Source organism: Arvicola amphibius, chromosome 12 (assembly GCF_903992535.2).
Source record: "Arvicola amphibius chromosome 12, mArvAmp1.2, whole genome shotgun sequence".
NCBI lineage: Eukaryota > Metazoa > Chordata > Mammalia > Rodentia > Cricetidae > Arvicola > Arvicola amphibius.
Genome location: NC_052058.2, coordinates 45,873,559 through 45,894,213, shown reverse-complemented (window position 1 = coordinate 45,894,213; position 20,655 = coordinate 45,873,559). Strand labels below are relative to the sequence as shown.

Sequence of the window (20,655 nt, the reverse complement as noted above, 5' to 3'; positions counted from 1 at the left end):
GACTTATTGTTAATTATGAATAGCTTATTTTTGTTCCTTACTAACTCGTATAACTTAACCCATTTATATTAATCTGCATTCGTCCATCTTGCACCTGTTTCCTCTTTATGACTTGCTTCTCCCACAACATTCTGAGATTCATCTCCTCTTTCTCCCTCTTTGCTTGGAAGTCCCAACCTTCCCTCCTGCTTAGTTCTTAGCTATTCAGATCTTTATGAAACCAACCACAGCAGTGTATCTCCACACAGTGTACAGATATCCTACAACACAGACAGACACTTATGTATATATAAATACAACCTGCTGACCCCATTTTATATTGCTTGAATATGTTTGTTTTGGGGGCTGACCACTTTGATCTATCACGGTACTTGTCCCTGGAGAAGACTGATTTTCCCTCTCTCATCAGCCATTGATTGTCTGTGGCTCTTCATCTAGAGGTGGGGCCTTATGAGACTGCCCTCATCCCTAGTGGGCTGTCTACCAATGTCATTGTGTTGGTTTTGTTTAAGTAGCTACATTGTTAAGATTTCATGAGTACAACTTTGCTAGGGTGTCTTGGTCCTCTGACTTTTATAGTCTTTCTACTCCCTCATTTGCAGTATTCTTTGAGCCTTAGGTATGTGGGTTGTGTTGTAGATGTGAGAATGAGTGCCCCACAGGTAGTTGTTCTTTTGCATTCTCACCCATTGTGCCTCTTTGTGAGTCTTTGCTGTAAAAGCAAGCTTCTTTAATGAGGGGAGAAATTAACTGTGTGCACAGAATGGGTCTTTAGAATGTAGCTTGCAATTGTACTGGTTTAGCAAAGTGACAGATTCATCTCTAGGGTCCACGACCTCATTAGCTGAAAGTTGTTTATAGCGCCAGACATGAATTCCCTCCAACTCAGTGAGAAATGAAAAAATTTAAGCTTTAAATAAAAGAATATTTGAAAAGTCATGTGTAGCGGTTATAAAAAGTTTCAGACATTGGGGCTGGGAAGATGGCTCACAGGATAAGGCTGTTCTCCAAGAGGACCTAGGTTCAATTTCCAGCACCCACATGGTAGCTTACAACTGTCTGCAACTTCAGTTCCAAGGCATCTGACACCTTCACGAAGACATCCATGTATGTTAAACACCAAAGTACATAAACATTTTAAGAAAAGTTACAGATGGAAAATAAAAGTCCAGTATGTCTGGGATGGCCTCTTTGCTGTCAAGAAGTTGCATGTGCTTCAGTGCCACTACAAGGAGAAATGTGACCACTAGGACACAAAAGATGTGCTGCAAAGATGGTTGAGTGCGTGGCCTTTGCTTGCTGCCAAAACTGACACCTGAGTTCAATCTCTAGGACCCATATAGTGGAAACGAAGAGCCAGTTCCTAAAATTGTCCTGTGACTGCTACAGAAGTGTGGTGGCATGCCCTGTTTCCCCATAATAAATAAATGTAAAAGCATTCAAAACATACACAGAAATAAAAACATGAGAGAAGGCAATCTGGGTGTGGTGGTTCATATTGGAAACCTAGTGCTTTGGTAAAGTAGAGAAGATCAGGCGCTCAAGGTCAGCCTTTAAGTTGGACTGCAGGCTGGGCTACAAGAGGCAAACACACCCCAAATAATCAACAGCAAAAGGCAAATAGGCCATCCTTTTTGACCCTATGCCACAGATCCTTCTCCTCTCAATTCATTTTTATTTTCTTGTTACCTTCTTTGCAGTCTTAGCTTGATGAGCAAAGTAGGGAGGGGTCTAAAATAATGGACCCTGAGCTACTTGGAAATACTAGACACGTCGATGCCCAGTCCCATGGTAACGTCCTCTTTATATTGTCTTTGCTTATAATGCAAGGTGTTTGGACATTTACAAGTTAGTAGTTAAAGTGGTTCTAGATATGGACTGAACTCTTTGATCTTAGGCATGTCATATTATGCTGGAGGTTTTATTTGTTGAAGAGTGAGTGTTACACCTAAGGATGTAGGTAGTGAGAGCCTATCATGCCAAGGCTCTGGGTTCATTCCTTGCACCACAAGGTGGAAAAGGTTCAGGTTGTGGACTAGCCGAAGATGACCTTGAACTCCTTTTCCTTCTACCCTACCTCCAGGGTGCTGGGAGTGTAGTCTGTGCTACCACATGCCGAGAAGGTTTAAGATCATGAAAAGTGAGCATAAGTAGGGCAGTGGTGCTGTGGAGGCCAAGGGGATAGGATGGAGAGGTAAATAGTCTTGCTATAAACATGATGGTGTCTTTTTCTCCTTCCCAATCGTATCCAACTAGTGTTATTAAGTAAATGTGTCACTGCCAGTTATGTTATTCTACTAATGTCACCCAAGGGTTCCTTCCTTTGGCTGGTTGTTTCTGAAGTGTTTTCACCTTCTCCCCTTGTGCTCTGTTCACCTTTTTTTCCTCTGGTCCACACTGCTCCTGCAGCTGCTCCCCCACATTGTATTTTTTTTTTTTTTTTTTTTTTTAAAGACAAGGTCTTGCTTCATAGCTCCTGCTTGCCTGGAATACCTTGTAAAGCACCACCATAGCTTTAGACTTGGGGTGCCCTGCTTCTGCTTCCTGTTTTACTTCTTACTTTCCATGCTTGCTACATGGAACAAATACTGAGATGTTAAAAGTTACAGTCTTCCTGGTCTACAATAGTTCCAGGACAGACTCCAAAAGCTACAGAGAAACCCTGTCTTGAAAAACCAAAAAAAAAAAAAAAAAAAAAACCCAAAAAGTTAGACTTGTGCAATTGATTTAGAAAAATGTAAACATTTAATGTAAGATTCTTAAAACTTACCTTGCTCTCATTTCTCAGATGTGTTTGTGCTGAGCCATCTGACCCTAGCAATGAAACTATAGAACTGTGGAAGAGAAAGAATGTCACGGCAGAGAGCATTGTTTGGGGAAACCTCACTGTATCTGTAAGTACATTAGGGATTGAGGGATATTTTAGATCCGCGGGAACCTGGCTTTTATCGCTCCCTGTTTCCTTCTGGGGTGGTTTCAAGCTGTAACTTGTACTGACCTAGGATTTTCAGCAGTCTTCCTGTCTTAACCTTACCTGTGCTAGAACTCAAGATGTGAGCTTCCATATCCAGCTTTCTATTTGTGCTGAACTTTTCTTCTTGATAATGATGTGTATATTGTTTTCAAAATACGTTCTGTAATATTTTTTAAATTGTCATGTTTTAGTGTGCATCTATGTGGGTGTGTGCACGAGTGCAGGTACCTACAAAGGCCAGAAGGTGTCAGATTCCCGGAGCTGGACTTTCAGGCAGCTGTGGGCACTCAATAAGGGTGGTGGAAAATATGCTCTTAACCTCTGAGCCATCTCTGTAGCCTCTTTTGTGTTTTTTAAGTGATATGTAAAGCCTTAGACCAGTGCTTCTCAACCTCCCCAATGCTTTGACCCTTATACAGTTTCTTATGTTGTGTTGACCCTAACCATAAAATTCCTTCATTGCTATTTCATAACCGTAATTTTGCTACTGTTATGAGTCCTAATGTAAATACCTGATATGCAGAATATGATGTGCATAACAGACCTAGATCCAGGGCCTCACACATACAAGGCAAGTGCTTTACTACTGAGCTATAGCACCAGACTAGATGTGGTTTCGCTAGAAATTTAATGACAGTTTTGCTGCTCATGAAAGACCATGTTTCACTCCCAGGTATCAAGTCAGAGCTGAATTAGTTGCCTTTAATTTTTCCTGCTTTCTCTAGGGTGAGTGGTAAAGCCTCATTTATTCCAGGCTGCCATCTGAATATAAATAGCAGACTTTCCTTGAATTTCCGGACTTTCAGCCTCACCTCGAGAGAGATAAGGATCACAGATACATGCCACCATGCTCCTCTCCAGTTGTCTTTTAAGGCGTGCTCTCTGTCCATGCTCCCTTAGCATCTATAAAGAGTACAGTAGTGATTTTCTATTGGCTGCTTTTAATTAAACCAGACAGTGCAGTTGTGGCCTCCAGGTATGCAAAGTAGACATTTCAGTTAACAGTCACTGTGAGCCTTTCTCTAAAGGGAACATGCAGTTGAAAGGAAGGGGAACCTTGGCAAAATCCTCTATTGTGGTGATTTTGAAAGGAATATCATAATCTTCTAATTCTGAGTAGAACATAAAATTGATGCCTTAGATTCCACCATATTCATGAGTACTCTATTGGATACTTGAAAATCTTCATGTCCTTCCTCTCCTGTCCTCCCCTCCAGGAGTGTAAGACCTTCCATGGTATGTTTGTGGGGTCAGCCTGTGGTCCTCATGGGCCCTACGTTCCCGACGTGCTCTTCTGGTGTGTTGTCCTGTTCTTCACGACGTTCTTTCTGTCTTCATTCCTTAAACAGTTTAAGACCAAGCGTTATTTTCCTACCAAGGTAACTGGATTGAATTTTGGCAATATTTATGTTTTCTTTTCTTTTGATTTATTTCAAAGCAACAATTATTGTTTAAAGTTATTGTTTTATGCTAAATGGTTTAAAAGAAATTCCTTTTAGTAAAAAATATATCATCTGGATGGTAGTGGTGCATGCTTTTAATCCCAGCACTAGGGAGGCAGATACAGTCAGAGCTCTGTGAGTTCGAGGCCAGCCTGGTGTACAGAGTTCTAAGATAGTCAGAACTGTTGCACAGAGAAATCCTGTCTCGAAAACAAAAGGCAAAACAATACTCTACATATACTACATATCTGAGCACAGAGAAGGAAGATTGTAATGTGAGAAAGTGGAGGTAGCTGTGACTTTTTCTTATGCTTTCGGGATTAAGTGGACATAGGCATATGTAACACTCATATTAAAAGTCTCATCCATACATTGGGGACATATTTTATGAGAAAGACATGAAGTATTTACAAAGTCCAGGAAGTAATTCTATGTTTTATGTTAATGTAATCTCTACTGTAGGTACGATCAACAATCAGTGACTTTGCTGTATTTCTCACAATAGTAATAATGGTTGCAATTGACTACCTTGTAGGAATTCCATCTCCTAAACTTCATGTTCCCGAAAAGTTTGAGGTAAGTATTAAAACAAGTGGCTATTTGTTTTTGGAAATGCCAAACTACTTAGTGAGGAAAGGACTTGAGCCCAGGACATTGTTCTTATTAGGCAAGAGCTCTTGTGAACTGCAGTCAGTTTACCTTTTGCATTGACAAATATTAATTTAAATTTTAGTAACTCCTGTCTTCCTAGCACTAGAGTGATTGCTCTAAAAATAAGTTTCTTGTTACATCATTGAAATGTGTTTGAATCTGATATGGGGCCAGAATTTTGTCTGTTGTTCTGACTCAGTACCATAACCTCCCCATAACCACTAGTTTCAGGACTGTAACCCAAGGTACGTTAAGAATTGATACAAGAGAAATTTATTTCACTATATTTGGAACTACATAGTTCCAGGCCAATCTAAGCTATTTAGCAGCACCTTGTTTATTATCCATTATAAACAAAATCAAACAAACAAAAAACCCGAACCCAAAACTGCTAGTCTCTAAGCAGTAAGCCTGTTTATAACTCTTTGAAGTTTGGGTTTGCCCAGGTGGGATGTGGTCTAGTCAGTAGGTCCCATGCCTTTCATGTGTCTGATCATGTAGGGGCTGGTGGGGAAAGTCTGACTGAAGAGCTGAAACAGTGGAGTGGTGGTGTTTCCCTTCCCTGTTTCTGTTTGTGTCTTCCTCTCCAGAAAGCTTACTCAGCAGCACAGTCATCTCAGGAATTCAGGAGGGTCAAGGAAGCGTCAGGGTTTCTTAGTCCAGCCTGTCCATGTCACTTTGGTCTGAGTTTGTGTATAAGTTAGAAGATGAGCTTGAGTTGATGGAGAGTTGGCAGCTTCCACGACAGGGCATGCTTGTAGACACAGGATGAAATTTCTGTCACTGTCTGAAAAGAATTTACCACACATCCTAATTTAGCTTTTTTTTCTGTCCCTTGGCATTTCATGGAATAGACCCACTATGTGTTGTAGAAATCTAGAAGAGGAATGAAACTTTTTTTTGTTGTTGTTCTTAAACTTTAATAGCCTACTGATCCAAGTAGGGGCTGGATCATAAGCCCGTTGGGAGATAACCCTTGGTGGACATTGCTGATTGCAGCCATTCCAGCTCTCCTCTGTACCATTCTCATCTTCATGGATCAACAGATTACAGCTGTAATCATCAACAGAAAAGAACACAAACTCAAGGTATTTTCAGGGGCTTTAAGGGTATTTTCTTTAATAGCAAGAATACTTAAAAAATATATTTGAAAACTAGTTTCTTCCTTCTTATAATTAATTTGGAACTTCAATATAAAGGAACAATCTAAACTTACCGGTGTTCGTTTCTCTCTTCAGAAAGGAGCTGGCTATCACCTTGACTTGCTCATGGTTGGTGTCATGTTGGGAGTCTGCTCTATCATGGGCCTGCCATGGTTTGTGGCCGCGACAGTGTTGTCTATAAGTCATGTGAACAGCTTAAAAGTCGAGTCAGAATGTTCTGCTCCAGGGGAACAGCCCAAATTTCTGGGGATTCGTGAGCAGCGGGTTACAGGGCTGATGATTTTTATCCTGATGGGCCTCTCTGTGTTCATGACTTCAGTACTAAAGGTAAAAACCCTTTGTGGCATTGGTGGCAGTGTTAATCCCGCTTAACATTTATATGCAATTGTATGGAAATGAAATGTTTAAATATGTGCGGAATACGTAAAATCAGCGGCCCCCCCCAATTTAAAATCCATTCACGTTTAGAAATACTGTTCAGCAATATTTTTCGTATGGTAAACATGTAGATTAATAATTATGCCCTGTATATCCATCAGTTACAGTCTGCAGTTGGAAGGCGTTAAGCGGCGTGTGGTTAGAACATAGTACACGAAGTAATCAGAAGCAATAGGAGAAAAATGCTTTGGTTTCTTTAAAGTACTCTTAAGTGAATTTGATGTGTTCTTTCTTGATAAAGCACATGAAATAAAAGTAATAAACACTGAAAAAAAAGATTACCAATGAAACACATAAGAAATTCAGTTAAATACATTTTTATCACATCCTTATTTTACAGACTATAGTTATATTTTACAGAATATAGTCATTAAAATAATTATGTAGCATAGTATCTAATTTGAAACTTTTTCTTTATCATGTAAAAACCCAACTCCATATTTGTCTTCGCTATTTTGGTTATTTTTCTTGTAAAGAAAATGGCTGAAGAAAAGCTGACACACTATAAACTAGAAGAGAATATATATTAGCTTTAAAAGGATATTCTTCATTGATGAAATTCCATGGGCTTGTTTTATGTACTTTTTACTAGCCAGTTTAAGTGCCTCTGGACTGCTCGCAGTACCCTTCAACACGGGTTAGCAATAAATAGGGTGTAGTGTTGTCTTCCTGCAGGGACTCCACAGTTCGCCTATGAAATGGGCAGTTGTATAGTGCTGAGTGTGTTTTAAAGGAACTTGGAGACAAAAGAACTATTTTATGTAGTCTTCTGAAGGTGAGGGCCCATTGAAGCTCTTTGAAAGTTGCCCCTTAAGTCTTATTATAGTTTCTAAATTTCTAATGAATTAAATACTGTATATAAAATAGAAAAATTCAACTCGTACATGCAGAAAACTATACAATAAAACTTAGTCTCCATATTAGTTTTTTACTTTTCAAAAGTAACTCCTCGAACAATTTTTTTCAACTTTGTGATTTAAATTTAAAAAAAATTGTGTGAGTGAGTGTGTGTGTGTGTGTGTGTGTGTGTGTGTGAGAGAGAGAGAGAGAGAGAGAGAGAGAGAGAGAGAGAGAGAGCGAGCACGTGTGTGTGCACAAATATGGGCCCCCGTGTGCAGTAGTGGGACCGTGAAGGTCAGAGAATGGGTTCCAGAGACAACTCTCAGGTTGTCTGGCTTGAATAGCGAGAGCTTTGACTCACGGAGCCACTTGTTGACTTCAACTTTGCTAACTTGCTATGGTAATATTTGAGCGTGGTGGCTTATGTCTGTAGTCTTAGCATTTGAACAGGAGTGGGGTGGGAATGGGGCTAATACAGAATTGTTGTAAGTTAGTGGATAGCCTGGGCTACATGGTGAGTTCCAGGCCAGGCTAGACTCAGTATGAGTCCCTGCATTTTGAAAGGGGCTGGCAAGATGGATCACTTAGTAAGAGCATTTGCAGATGCCAGGTTTGACAACCTGAGTTTTGTCCCCATAACTCACATGCTCATGCCTTTGACCTCCTTGTGTGCATCAAGACACGCATGCGTGTGTGCACATGTGTATCCACGTGTGCGCACATGCACACAAAGGGAAGTAAGGGAGGAAAGTTAAATTATGCTGGTATCTTAAATATTGTTATAACTATATATACATTTATGTATATTTTATTTAGTTGTATATTTTATTTAGTTATATATTTTGATTTTTTGAGACAGTGTTTTTCTGTAGCATTGGTTCCTGTCCTAGAACTTGCTCTGTAGACCGGACTGGCCTTGAACTCAGAGATTTGCTTGTCTCTGACTCCTGAGTGCTGGAATTAAAGGCTTGTGCCTCCACTGCCCAGCCAATATTTTTTTATTGATATTTATTGAGCTCTACATTTTTCTCTGCTCCCCTCCCTGCCTCTCCCCTCTACCAAGGCCCCCATGCTCCCAATTTACTTAAGAGATCTTGTCTTTTTCTACTTTCTACTTCCCATGTAGATTAGATCTATGTGAGTCTCTCTTAGTGTTCTCATTGTTGTCTAAGTTCTCTGGGATTGTGGTTTGTAGGCTGTCCAGCCAATATTTTTACACTTATGTTTATATTGACTCATTTTTCCTAGAACAGATATTTTCAGTCTGCTCCAAGGACTGCTGGAGTCCCTGGCATCCTGTCAGAACTCCACCAGGGCCTTTCGTTCCAAGGGCTCCATCCTGCAAAAGGCAGCACTTTCTGTGTATCTCGTACAGAAGAGGTTATTGTAGCAAATTGCTGTAAACTAAACACAGTTGCAAGATGAATATTCCCTGTTTCCTGTTAAACAACCACTAAAGAGATTTACAGAAGTATAAAGCAGTGCTAGTCTTGAATTTCACTTTGTTTTAGAAATTGTAGTCTTTCATAGAAATGTGTTCTGGGCGTGACTCAGTTGGTAAGTACTCGTTATATAGGTGTAAATCCTGAGTTCAGATCTCCAGCACCCATGGGTAAAGAGCCTGTCGTCTTATCACCCTGGAAGTAAGGATACATAAATCCTCTGAGCTTGTTGGTCAGCTGGTTTGCCTAATTGGTGAGCTCTCTAGATTTTGTAGGGGACCGTGTCTTCACAACAGAACAGAAGGTAGAGCATGATAGAGGAAGGCACCAGACAGCTCACATCCACTTACACAAAGACAAGTGTACCCCACACAGATAGTGTTCTTTATGCCAGCTTATCCTGGTTATCAATAGTATTGCTGTTATTTTTAAATTGATAATAACTATTTAAAGTATCTTTTAATTATACACACACAGCCATGATTTCTGACAGAAGGCCTGCCAGCATAGGGGTTTGTCTTGTTCACCCTTCAGAGTTTTAAGGACTTTATTAGCAAATGCTGTTGCTGCATTGGCGCTAGGCAACAGTAACTTAATACCTTAGGGACTGGCCCTGTGTCAGCTGCTTTGTCGGCTGTTCTGTGTATTTAAAGAAATTTAACTACACAGCAAGCTGGTGCATAAGCCGAAGTACCGAAAGGCTGTTTTGTTTAAAAAATTAACTAGGTTTCAAACTAAGCTGTTGACTGAAGTGCCCTTTCTCCTTATTCTTGAGTGCACTCTCTTGATGAACAATCTATAGATCAGTTGACTCTCTAATGTATAAACAATAAATATATCTGTTTCCTTCTGTGTAGGAACGTTGGTCCAGTCCTTATCAGAAAAGAATTTTCAATTCTGTCACCATAGTTACTCATTAATGTTTCTGTATACTTATTATTGTAAAATTCTTTAGTACAATGAGTTCTGATTGTAGTAATTTTATTTACAGTTTATCCCGATGCCAGTTCTATATGGCGTTTTCCTTTATATGGGAGTTTCATCATTGAAAGGAATCCAGGCAAGTATTTAATAATGACACTATTTAAAAATGGCAGAAGCTGTACTTGTGACTATTTTTTGTCCCTTCCCCCCCCCGAGATTGTTTCCTGAAACATTTTTCTGTATTATTAAAACACACCAAAGAACTTAAAGTTTCATGTAGCACAAATACATAAAACCCTAAAAGTTGGAATTTCTTAAATAGCAAAAATGGTTTTTGTTGATAAACCTCTTTTCGTTTTTTTAACATGTGTAGTTTTTTGACCGCATCAAATTGTTTGGAATGCCTGCCAAGCACCAGCCGGACCTGATCTACCTCCGCTACGTTCCCCTGTGGAAGGTGCACGTGTTCACTGTGGTCCAGCTGACCTGCCTCATCCTGCTGTGGGTAATCAAAGCTTCTGCTGCTGCAGTCGTTTTCCCAATGATGGTAAATTTTCAGATTTATCTTGTTACTAGTTCATAATGTAATACTCGTTTTCATGGTGACATTTAAAAAATTTGTTACTGACCTTGCGGAAAGAAATACCTCTTAAATATCTTAAGTATTTTAAAATGGAGACGAACTGTTTCTATCAATAAACTAGTACTTTGCATTCTGGGTATTCTCGTATTCTGCAGTTGCTTATTTTTAATGTATTAGCCCTTGGGATATAAGGCTCTATGTTGTAATTTTATGTAACTTCAGAACTTAGGACATTTATAGAACAAATGTGATTGGCAGTTGCATAAAGCAAAGCAGCTATAAGGTATCTTGGCTTTGAAACGGCATGCTGTAATGTCTTTCCTAGAAACTAACAGATCTGGAAGTGTAAAACTTAGGAAGTCTATAGAGGGTTTTAATAGGACACAGTCCATACAATTCATTAAATCACCATTTAGTATTTTTTTTTTGCATAAGAACTATGCAAATAGGTATTGTTTGTCCTTTTCTGGGTACTATTTGAAAGGCAATTACTGACTTAGTTACAGAAAACATTAAGAGATTCAACTGTTAGGACTAACTGAGCAGTACTGCCTACCCGATCACAAATAAATCACATGTCAGTGAAGCTATTAAAGCAAGGTTACAGATTTGGAAATTAAATCCTATTAAAATGTCAAGCTAAAGAATCCTGTGGACTTAAGGAAAGAGCATCATAACGACGTTTCTAAGGCGTTGAGCACAGCTGTATACTCGAAGGAAGAGGTGCATCACATGGGCTTTGTTATCAAGGAAAAATAAATGCAGCAAAAATGAGGAGTGGACCAGTGTCCCCCAAGTCAAGGGTAGAAAGAAAGGAGAGCATAGAGTGTCTGTGTGAGCTGAAGAAGAGAAGACTGTAGCCACAGATGCACAAAAGACCCTATGGACTCAAGTTCATCAGACATCTAAAATGCAACGGTTATTAAGTAATTTTCTGTAAAGGGCCAGGCAGTAAATATTTTAGGCTTTGTAGATCAGGAGAATATTATGTAGGTACTTAAATAATACAAGAGAGAAATCCATGTTTATAATTTCTTTGTAGTAAAATTAAAGAAATAGTACTTTTTAAAATGCAGGACTGCTAATGAGAAGAATGCCATTGTCTTTTTCTGAGGGAACGCTTCTCTCAGGTCAGGTTCAAGGACAATATTGCTGAGGTTAGGGGGATGACTTAGTAGTATTTTTGTCTAGAATGTGTAAAGACTGAATTTGCTTCTTAGCACTGAAAAAAAGAAGAAAAAGAAATCTCAGAATTATTCCAAAAGTTGTCTGTAAAAATCATTCTTAGTTCATGAGCTCTACAAAAATGGCTGATGGCCCAGGTTTGACCTAGGATCTATGAGTTGTCACTTCCTGATTTATAGGAAGTGGATTATTGTCATACTGTATATGAATTTTCACAAGTAGCCCAAGCAAAAGGGTTTAGTAGCTAAGAATACTAGGCTCAGTTTAATGAACAGTAAAGATCAGACAGTCTGAAGCCAAGAGAAAGCTGCAAGCTTATCTCTGGAAACACTAGAAAGATCTCAGCACCAAAACCTGATGAAGTTGTGAAAGATCTATGGCATTTTCTATGATTAAATTTGATCAGCTTGAAATGCTGGTGCATGTGCTCAGCATTATTTCTTAGCATCATATACCATAATAAAGCAGATAAAAATACCTTAGCATTTAAAGGAATTATCAGCACATTATAATTATATACCTTTCACCCCTCAAGTTAGAATCTAATGAAAAAAGAGTAAAGAGCCATACGAGAATTAATAACCATTGTATTTGAGTATCTGGATAAGAACATACCAGAAATAGTAGATAATGTCTACCTCGATAGTGTTATTCATGGGAAATAAAATTGATTAGAAGTGGCCAAACTTGAGAAAATGTTTAAGGGTAAGCTGAAATAAAAAGGATAATATTTTTGAAGGAAAAAAAAGCTTTGCAGTAGTACTTGTGTCAATTTCTTACAGCTTTTTTTGCAAAGTTTAACAAAACTTTGACTGTGTGACTTAAAACTATAAAAATTACTATTACAAATACTGGAGACTAAAAGTGTGAAATTTGGTTGTAGGCACAGGATCACCTGTGAAATCTGCAGGGCGTCCTCTTCCTAGCTTCTTGCTGTGTTGCTTGCCCTGTAGCTGTTTAGCTATAATCTGAATTGTCCCTGCATGTCTTTCTGTGACTCTGCACATGGCACGACCATTTTATAAGGGCACCAGTCAAAGTGTTCTACGTGTGTGTTTCGGGATGGAGGTGGTATCATTGTGAACCAGATAAATCATTAAAAACATGGTTTGCAAAAGTGTTGTGCATGTGGGTTATATGTGTAATTATTATGTGCATCGGACAGTTTCCTACTCTGCTATATGTAAATTATGTTCTTGTTAAAAATCAAGACTTATAAGTTACAGAAAATAAGAAGTCATTTAAGCATAATTAGGAATGGAGTCTTTCTGACTGCCTAACTTTTCTGTGTTTACATCATGCTGTCTGGACAGCCAAGCTTGGAAACTTCTGTTAGGTCCATACATTGTGGAACTAGTATAGCAATGAGTGAGGAGACCAGAGACATAGACTAATGGGGTCAGAGGTTTGTCGTTATACAAAACTGTATTGGTACTGGAATACCATGGACAGATTATTTTATTAAAAATGGTCATTTCCGTCATCAGAAAGCTTAATATATAGTGTTGAGAAAATTATCTATATACTAACATCTTAATAAGGAAGAAATCCTAAGTGAACTCAAAATTCAAGAGGTAAATGAAGTTGTAGTAGAAAAGTTAGGATTTTATATATACAATTATATGTGTATACTTATAAATGTATATAAATACATACATTCACACATACATAAACACATACATACATATGTCTATCCCAGTGGCTAGAGAGACTTTTTAATGAAAATGGGAAAATTTAGAAGTAAAAGAAGGGTAAATATATTTAACCGTGTAAAGTATTTTTATGTGATAGGCGGCATTTAATCAGAGTAGAGCTGTGGAGTTGTGAACCAGGAGAAAGTATTTGTAGCACAAAGTAGATGGAAGGTTTCTTCTCTACTAAACAATGCACTAACAAGTTAAAAGCTACTTTTAAGGTGAGGGGAAAAGAAGTAAAAGATAAACTTAGCAGCAGCAGTAGTGGAAAGCCAGTTGGCTCTGCAAACATACACACTTCCAGCAGCTATCATAGGATAGTGAGTTTACATCCACTCTTTTCTCTCAACTCAGTGAACGACAGAATTCAGGCCTGGGGCAGCTATTCTAAGGCCTTACCTAAGGGTTTGCAGCGTTGTTTTATGGTAGGTACTTACATCATGAAAATCTTTATTGAAGGGGGCAGAATGGCTTTTTGATTTTATTCCTATGTGTTGTTTTGAGTATACAATGGGAAGATACAAAAAATAACTCTGTTCCATTCCAGTAAGTGTTAACTAACTTTTAAACAAAATGAATGTAGCATTTCCTGTTACTTACAAGCTTTGGCAATCATTTGCTTTTCTCTGTCAGTGTACATATTACGTTTCTGTCTCTCCCATCTTCTTTAGGTTCTTGCACTAGTCTTTGTGCGTAAGCTCATGGATCTGTGTTTCACAAAGAGAGAACTCAGTTGGCTTGATGATCTCATGCCAGAAAGTAAGAAAAAGAAAGAAGATGACAAAAAGAAAAAAGAGAAAGAGGTAAGAAGACACCTCTCAGTGTTTGCAGGGTTAGCAGATCTGTTACCTTCGCTGCGTTGTAACCCTCAGAGAGGCTAGGAAGCACAAGTACTCCATCCTGCTGTGCTGAGATGAGGCACAAAGCTGGGTGATGTCACTCAATACTGCTTCACACCGATTTCCCAGTCTTGCTGCTGTTTAACTCTGACACAAGAATACTTTTAAAAAATTGGATATTCTGGCCGGGCAGTGGTGGCACACACCTTTAATCCCAACAGTCAGGAGGCAGAGGCAGGCAGATCTCTGAGCTCCAGGCCAACCTGGTCTACAAAGTGAGTTCCACAAAAGTCAGTCCTGTTATACACTGAAATCCTGCCTTAAAAAACCAAAAACAGGGAGGGGTTGGGAACATATTCTGTGAATTAAAAAAATACAAGAACTAGAGTTTTTAATAGTACTAAAACATCACACAATAATGTCTGATTTAATCTTAAATACATTGGGTGTGTTAGTGTGTAGCACAGTTAAGTAAAAGCTGCACAGGCATGAGGACCTGTGCTCACAATCCTTAGTACCCAATCAAAAAGCTGGGTGTGCTGTGCGTAAATGTGATTGCCACCCTCTGGAGGCTGGAGAAGAAGGCTAGCTCCAGTTGGAGTGAGCACACAGCTGTAAACAGCAGTACATGAATACAGATGGAGCAGGACACCCAGTGACTGTAGTGTGGAGCACCGGGCCACATTCCCACCGCCCTGCTCCCGGCTGCCTGGCTCCCGCACAGCTAGCTTAAAACCCGAAATAACAACACACAAACTGCATTCATTTAAACACTGCCTGGCCCATTAGTTCCAGACTCTTACTCACATCTTGATTAACCCATATCTAATAATCTGTGTAGCACCACGAAGTGGTGCCTTACCTGGAAGATTCTAGCATACATCCATCTTGGGCTGGAGCTTCGTCATGTCTGCCTCAGAGAGGAGAGGCATGGCATCTGTCTCACTTAGGAGAGGCATGGCATCTGACTGAGCCATCTACCTCACTTCCTTCTTCCTGTTCTGTCTACTCCACCCACCTAAGGGCTGGCCCATTAAATGAGCCAGGCAGTTTCTTTATTAGCCAATGAAATCAACTCAAACAGAAGACTCCCACATCAAGTGACCTCTGTTCTCTATGGGGCACACCCAGACACACATGCAAGGAATAAGCCTATAATCAGGCATAAGTCCCTTAAATTTTTTACGCTTTTGGGCAGGGACTCATGATTCTGCTTTTGAACTCTTGGATTCGAGAATCCTCCCACCCTAACCTCCAGAGTATCTGTAACTAAGGCACACTACCATCCATGCCTAACTATATCTTTAGGTTTTTATTTTTCTTTTAAAATGCATTTATTTATTGTTTTGTGTATGTGTTCATGCTCAGGATATGTAGGTAGAGGCCTGTGTGCCACAGCACACATTTGGAGATGAGATCACAATTTTCAGGAGCTGGTCTTGTTGACTTTTATGTGGGTTATAGGGTCAACTCAAATTGCCTAGCTTGTACAGCAGGTACCTTTTCCTGGTGAGCCTTCTCTCCAGCCTGGTTTTTAATTCTAATATTCAGTAGTGTGTACCATCATTAGTTAATCTGTACAGTGATATTTAAAAAGAAATACTTTATTCTGGATTTGGTGTTTTTTAACTATGTTTGTGCTTTTACTGAATAGGAAGTAGAAACTAAATATGGTCTTGTTGGTTGCAGTGCTTTCCTCAGTATTCCTGTCTTAGTTACTGTTGCTGTGAGGAAACACCGTGACCAAAAGCAACTTGAAGAGGAAAGAGTTTATTTTATTCACAGTTCATTATCAGAAGCAGGGAGAGCAGGAATTGATGCGAGGTCGTGGAGGAATGCTGTTTAAACTACCTTGCTTCCCTTGGCTTGTTCAGCCTGCTTTCTTGTAGAACCCAGGACTACCTGCCCAGGTGTGGCACCAGCCACAATGGACTGTGCCTTCCTTCATCAATTGCTAGTTAGGAAAATGCCCTACAGACTTGCCTACAGCTGGATTTTTATGGAGGCATTTTCTCAGTTGAGGCCCCCTCATCTCTGATGATTAACTTATGTCTAATTAACATAAAACTAATTGGCTAAATAAAACAATTTCTATTCAGACTTTTGTTTGAAAATTAGGTGAGAGAGATTCAGTTATGTTTGTTTCTTGCTGAAGTGGGCATTGCTGTGTAGCTGATGCTAGCCTAGAACTTGTGCCCATTCTCCTTCGGCCATCCCTACTCTGAGTGCTTGAGATACATTTGTGCACCACCATATCTGGCTACCCATTTTTAAATGTCATAGTCTTACTTAAATATAAATTGGAAAGGGTATATTTCTTAGCCAGAATTATAACTAGGATAATCATTGTAATTATTTGAATGAGGTTCTAATTTTTTAAAAAAGAGTTTTGTTTTCTTTAATATTGCATGCATAAACATGTAAGCTTCTGGTGATTTTTCTTCATGTAGGATATTATTTATTTGCAAAATACATAAAATAAGCAGGTCATATTACTTGCTTTTTGCTTTAGTTGGTCCAGAAACATATAAATTTAAAGAACAGATGTGAAAATGCGTTTTAAAAGCCCAGGAATCTATTTTCTATCACAGTAGAAAAGAAGCAATGGGAAGAGAACACAAGGCAAAATGAATTTTATTCTGTTTTCAAGATTCTTTTTAAAACTGTCATTCAGTAAGTTGCTTATGCGTGTGTCTTTCCCACTGAGTTGCAAAGAATGCTGGGAAATTAGTGTAGCAGTTTTAAATCTGGGTGCATTGTCAATTGTAAATGGTAGGATTTTTGATAATAGGGAGCTGAGATGAGCTTGATGCTCTTTCTATACTTCTTTGTGTCTTCCTCCATTATTAAGGGGTCATTTTTATCCATGTTTATGTTGTTGTTCAGGTGTTTTTCAACCCAGGATGACGTCTTCTCCAAGGGAGCTTTTCAGTGTCAGAGACACCTGGAGAGGCTGCTGCTAGCATAAATTACATTTGGACTTGACATGTCCCGTGTCCACAGATCTCCCACTAACACAGAAACGTTGACTGAGAAACTGTGCCTAATATAGATTAGCTTTACTGTGCCCTGTGATGAGACTTGAGACGTCAGTTTTCTCACCTTGGCTGTGTATTCAGACTGAGGTCATACTGCTTTTCAGACAGCATTAATTAATCATTCTCAGAAATAGAGGTTATACCTTGGGAAATAAATTTCTACCAGTAGTTCTTATAATTTCATGCTATTACGTGTTTATATTGCCACGAGAAGTTTTCAGTTAAGACAGATACATTGTTTATATAATGCTGTCAGTTTCTTTAAGGTATTCTTAGTAACAGACCCTCCTGGGGATATTCTGGAGAAAGTAATCTCTTCATGTTTGTGCTCTAAAGGAAGCTGAACGGATGCTTCAGGATGATGGGGATACTGTGCATCTTCCATTCGAAAGAGGAAGTCTCCTACAAATTCCAGTTAAAACCCTAAAATATAGGTAAGTTACAGCTTTGTTTTGTACAGTGTATTTTTTTTCCATGTGTCAAGTTACAGATGAAGCATGTAATGTTTCTTTGAAATAATGCTGAGTAAATGTTTCCTTAGGGAAAACACAGTGGCAGGTTGGAAGGTTTACCATTTTCAGCCTGGACATTTGGCTTATGTGATGAAAGTCTAGTAACCATTCCAAGACTTTGCATTGACTTTGTCATTCTGTTCTGCAGTCTAAATGTATGTGGTTGGTAGCTTGAGCAGGATTTCACTATGTAGCCCTAGTTGATCTGGAAATCCGTATAGACCAGTTTGGCCTCCAGTTTACAGAAATCTGTCCCCAGAGTGCTGGCACTAAAGGTATGTGCCACCATGCCCTGCTGCAGTCTTAAATATAATTTAAAGTATGAACAGAGGTGGATTTTTTTTAAAGCAACTGGTATCAATCACTTATAATATAGCTGCTATTACACTGTTATTTTAATATTATCTAATTTCTTCTTTTTGTAGTGTCTGGTATTGAACCTAGGACTCTGCATGCTTGGCAAACCATCTCCCACTGAGCTACTTCCCCAACTTTGTTTTTTTAAACTAGGGTTACTATTGCTATGATCAAACATGGTAACCAAAAGCAACTTGAAGAGGGAAGGATTTTGCTTCCTTTTCCATATTACTGTTCAAAGCTGTCAGGGCAGGAAACTGAAGGCAGGAGCTGATGCAGAGGCCTTGGAGGGTTTTGACTTATTGGTTTGTTCTCCTCATAATTTATTCAGTATGCTTTCTTAGAGTACCCAAGACCTCCATTTCAGAAATGGCACATTTTAGAATAGGTTCCTTCCCAATCACTCACTAATTAAGATAATGCCTAAATGCTTGACTACAGCCGATTTTATGGAGCTATTGTCTCTATTGAGGTTTTTTTTTCCCTCTCTAATGATTCTAGCTTTCTCAAATTGGCATAAACAAGCCTGCACACCAATTTTCATAGTTCATTCTGAAGATAGGATCTTACTAAGTTGCCAGCTACCCTCAGACTTACTATGGTATACTGCAGCCTCTGCCTCCTGGTAGCTTGCATTGCCCACCTCAGTCATGTAATCCAGTATAACATTCATGTTTGTAGCTTGTATGCATGAATTGTTTTTCTTTTGGTTTAAAGGAAAGGGAGGGCTAATAAATGTATTTCAGTTTTATTATGGAATGTCACTACGTGTGACCAGTGACAATGAACACACGTTATTTGGATGTAATCATTGGATTGGGGTCTAAAGTCATTTTGCAGTATTTTGTAGAAATGTAAAAATGTTACATTTGACTTTTATAGTAAATGGGCAGTATTACTATTCTTTGATTTTGATATATCTGATGAAATAGCACTTTGACACTAAGACTGAGAATATCCAGCTAGACAGCGGTGGAGTCATTTTGTGCCGTCTGCTGTGTCCAGAGCTTCATTGTCAGTGTGCTTTTATTCCAGCATAAACAGATTTGCAAAACAAAACAAAGGCTTGTTGTGGTTGTTGTTTTGTACACTGTAGTGTTTTACTTGGGGAGAGTGTGGATTGTGTTTTGACTAAATCTGTACAGTTTTAGGCTTTTAGACACAGTAATTGGTTTTTATGTTATCTCAGTGATCACAAGGTATCGTGGCTGGAATATTGATGAACTATCTAAATTGAAAATGAAGTGGGTTTTGCTAACATAGTCAGTCCTGCTTAGTTTCAATGGTAAAAGAACTTGGAGTTCTCTGTGAAGACTAAAAAATTCCAGTTTTTAATACTTTGTTAGATCATAGGTTTAAGTGCATGCCAAATGTTTTCTCAATTTTAAATTGATGAAAACAAGAAATTTTATGATGCTAATAAAAATGACAGCATTAATGCTTTTGCAAGTACTGGACACTAACCACAGAGTGTGCTTGTTCTTCAGTATCGACCCTTCAGTTGTTAACATCTCAGATGAGATGGCCAAAACTGCCCAGTGGAAGGCACTTTCCATGAATACTGAGAATGCCAAAGTAACCAGACCTAACACGAGGTAGTTATGACTGTTTATGGCTTTGTAACTGTTGCTAGTGTTCACTCATATTAATTTACCTAATGTATCTAAATATATTCTCCTTACCCGACAAAACCAACCCCTTCCCCATTTCCTTCTATCTGTTCTTTTACCCTAATTGTGGTGTGATGCGGGTTATGATTGTTTTTTCCTCATGATTATGATTTATAATTCTTAAATTTACAATTGTGTATTTCAGAGAAGAATTTTTTATCATTTTGTAATGAAAATAAATTTTACAAAGCAGTGCATATATATTTTTGTTAATATAGTTATATTCACAAATTGGATATATATTCATAATTAAAGGTTTAATGGAGTATAATTATATTCAAATGAAAATTATATATGCTTCTGGGCATAGTGGCTAACACCTAAATTTCCAGTCCTCAGGAAGCAAAGGTAGGAGGAAGGACCCTTGTTTTTTGTTGATGCTTTTGTTTGTTTGTTTGGTTGGTTAGTTGGGTTTTCAAAACAGGAGTTCTCTGTGTAATAGCTCTAACTGTCCTGGAACTAGCTCTTGTAGACCAGGCTGGGCTTGAACTCACAGAGATCCACCTGCCTCCACCTCCCCAAATGCTGGGATTAAAGGTGTGTGCCACCATGCCCAACTCTTTATCATATATTTTTTTATCTTTGTTTCTTGAGTTCTAGTTCTGAGCTTCACTGTTCCTTCTTTCAGTTTCTGTCTGTGATCTCTAGGTTTTTACAAATCTTTGAACTTCACACTGAGTTCCTCCTCTTCACATTCTGCCTGCACCCTTGACTCAGTGTTTATGGTGTTATGGTAAAAATAAAGGCTATGTAGTAATATCAGTGTGTCTCTTTTATACTTAGCTTGTCATGTCTATTCAAAATCACATTAAAGACAACATCTTGGCTTTACTCATGCTAAAAAAAATGATGTGTTGGGAACAAGAAAGGGCTCTAAGAGTTAGAGCGGTGAATATGATAAAA

At 38.7% G+C, this 20,655-nt stretch overlaps 1 protein-coding gene across 3 annotated transcripts in view; it reads left to right on the top strand.

Moving 5' to 3' along the window:
- The window catches only part of Slc4a7 (solute carrier family 4 member 7), an 88,258-nt gene that overhangs the window by 63,514 nt on the left and 4,089 nt on the right, over nt 1-20,655 (top strand). For all 3 annotated transcript variants that reach the window (XM_038348679.2, XM_038348677.2, XM_038348678.2), the window contains exons 15-24: nt 2,789-2,894; nt 4,192-4,353; nt 4,879-4,992; nt 5,994-6,155; nt 6,306-6,557; nt 9,942-10,010; nt 10,248-10,421; nt 14,008-14,139; nt 17,550-17,647; nt 19,570-19,677. In XM_038348679.2, the coding sequence (XP_038204607.1) occupies nt 2,789-2,894; nt 4,192-4,353; nt 4,879-4,992; nt 5,994-6,155; nt 6,306-6,557; nt 9,942-10,010; nt 10,248-10,421; nt 14,008-14,139; nt 17,550-17,647; nt 19,570-19,677 (1,377 nt within the window). The remainder of the gene's footprint in view (nt 1-2,788; nt 2,895-4,191; nt 4,354-4,878; nt 4,993-5,993; nt 6,156-6,305; nt 6,558-9,941; nt 10,011-10,247; nt 10,422-14,007; nt 14,140-17,549; nt 17,648-19,569; nt 19,678-20,655) is intronic.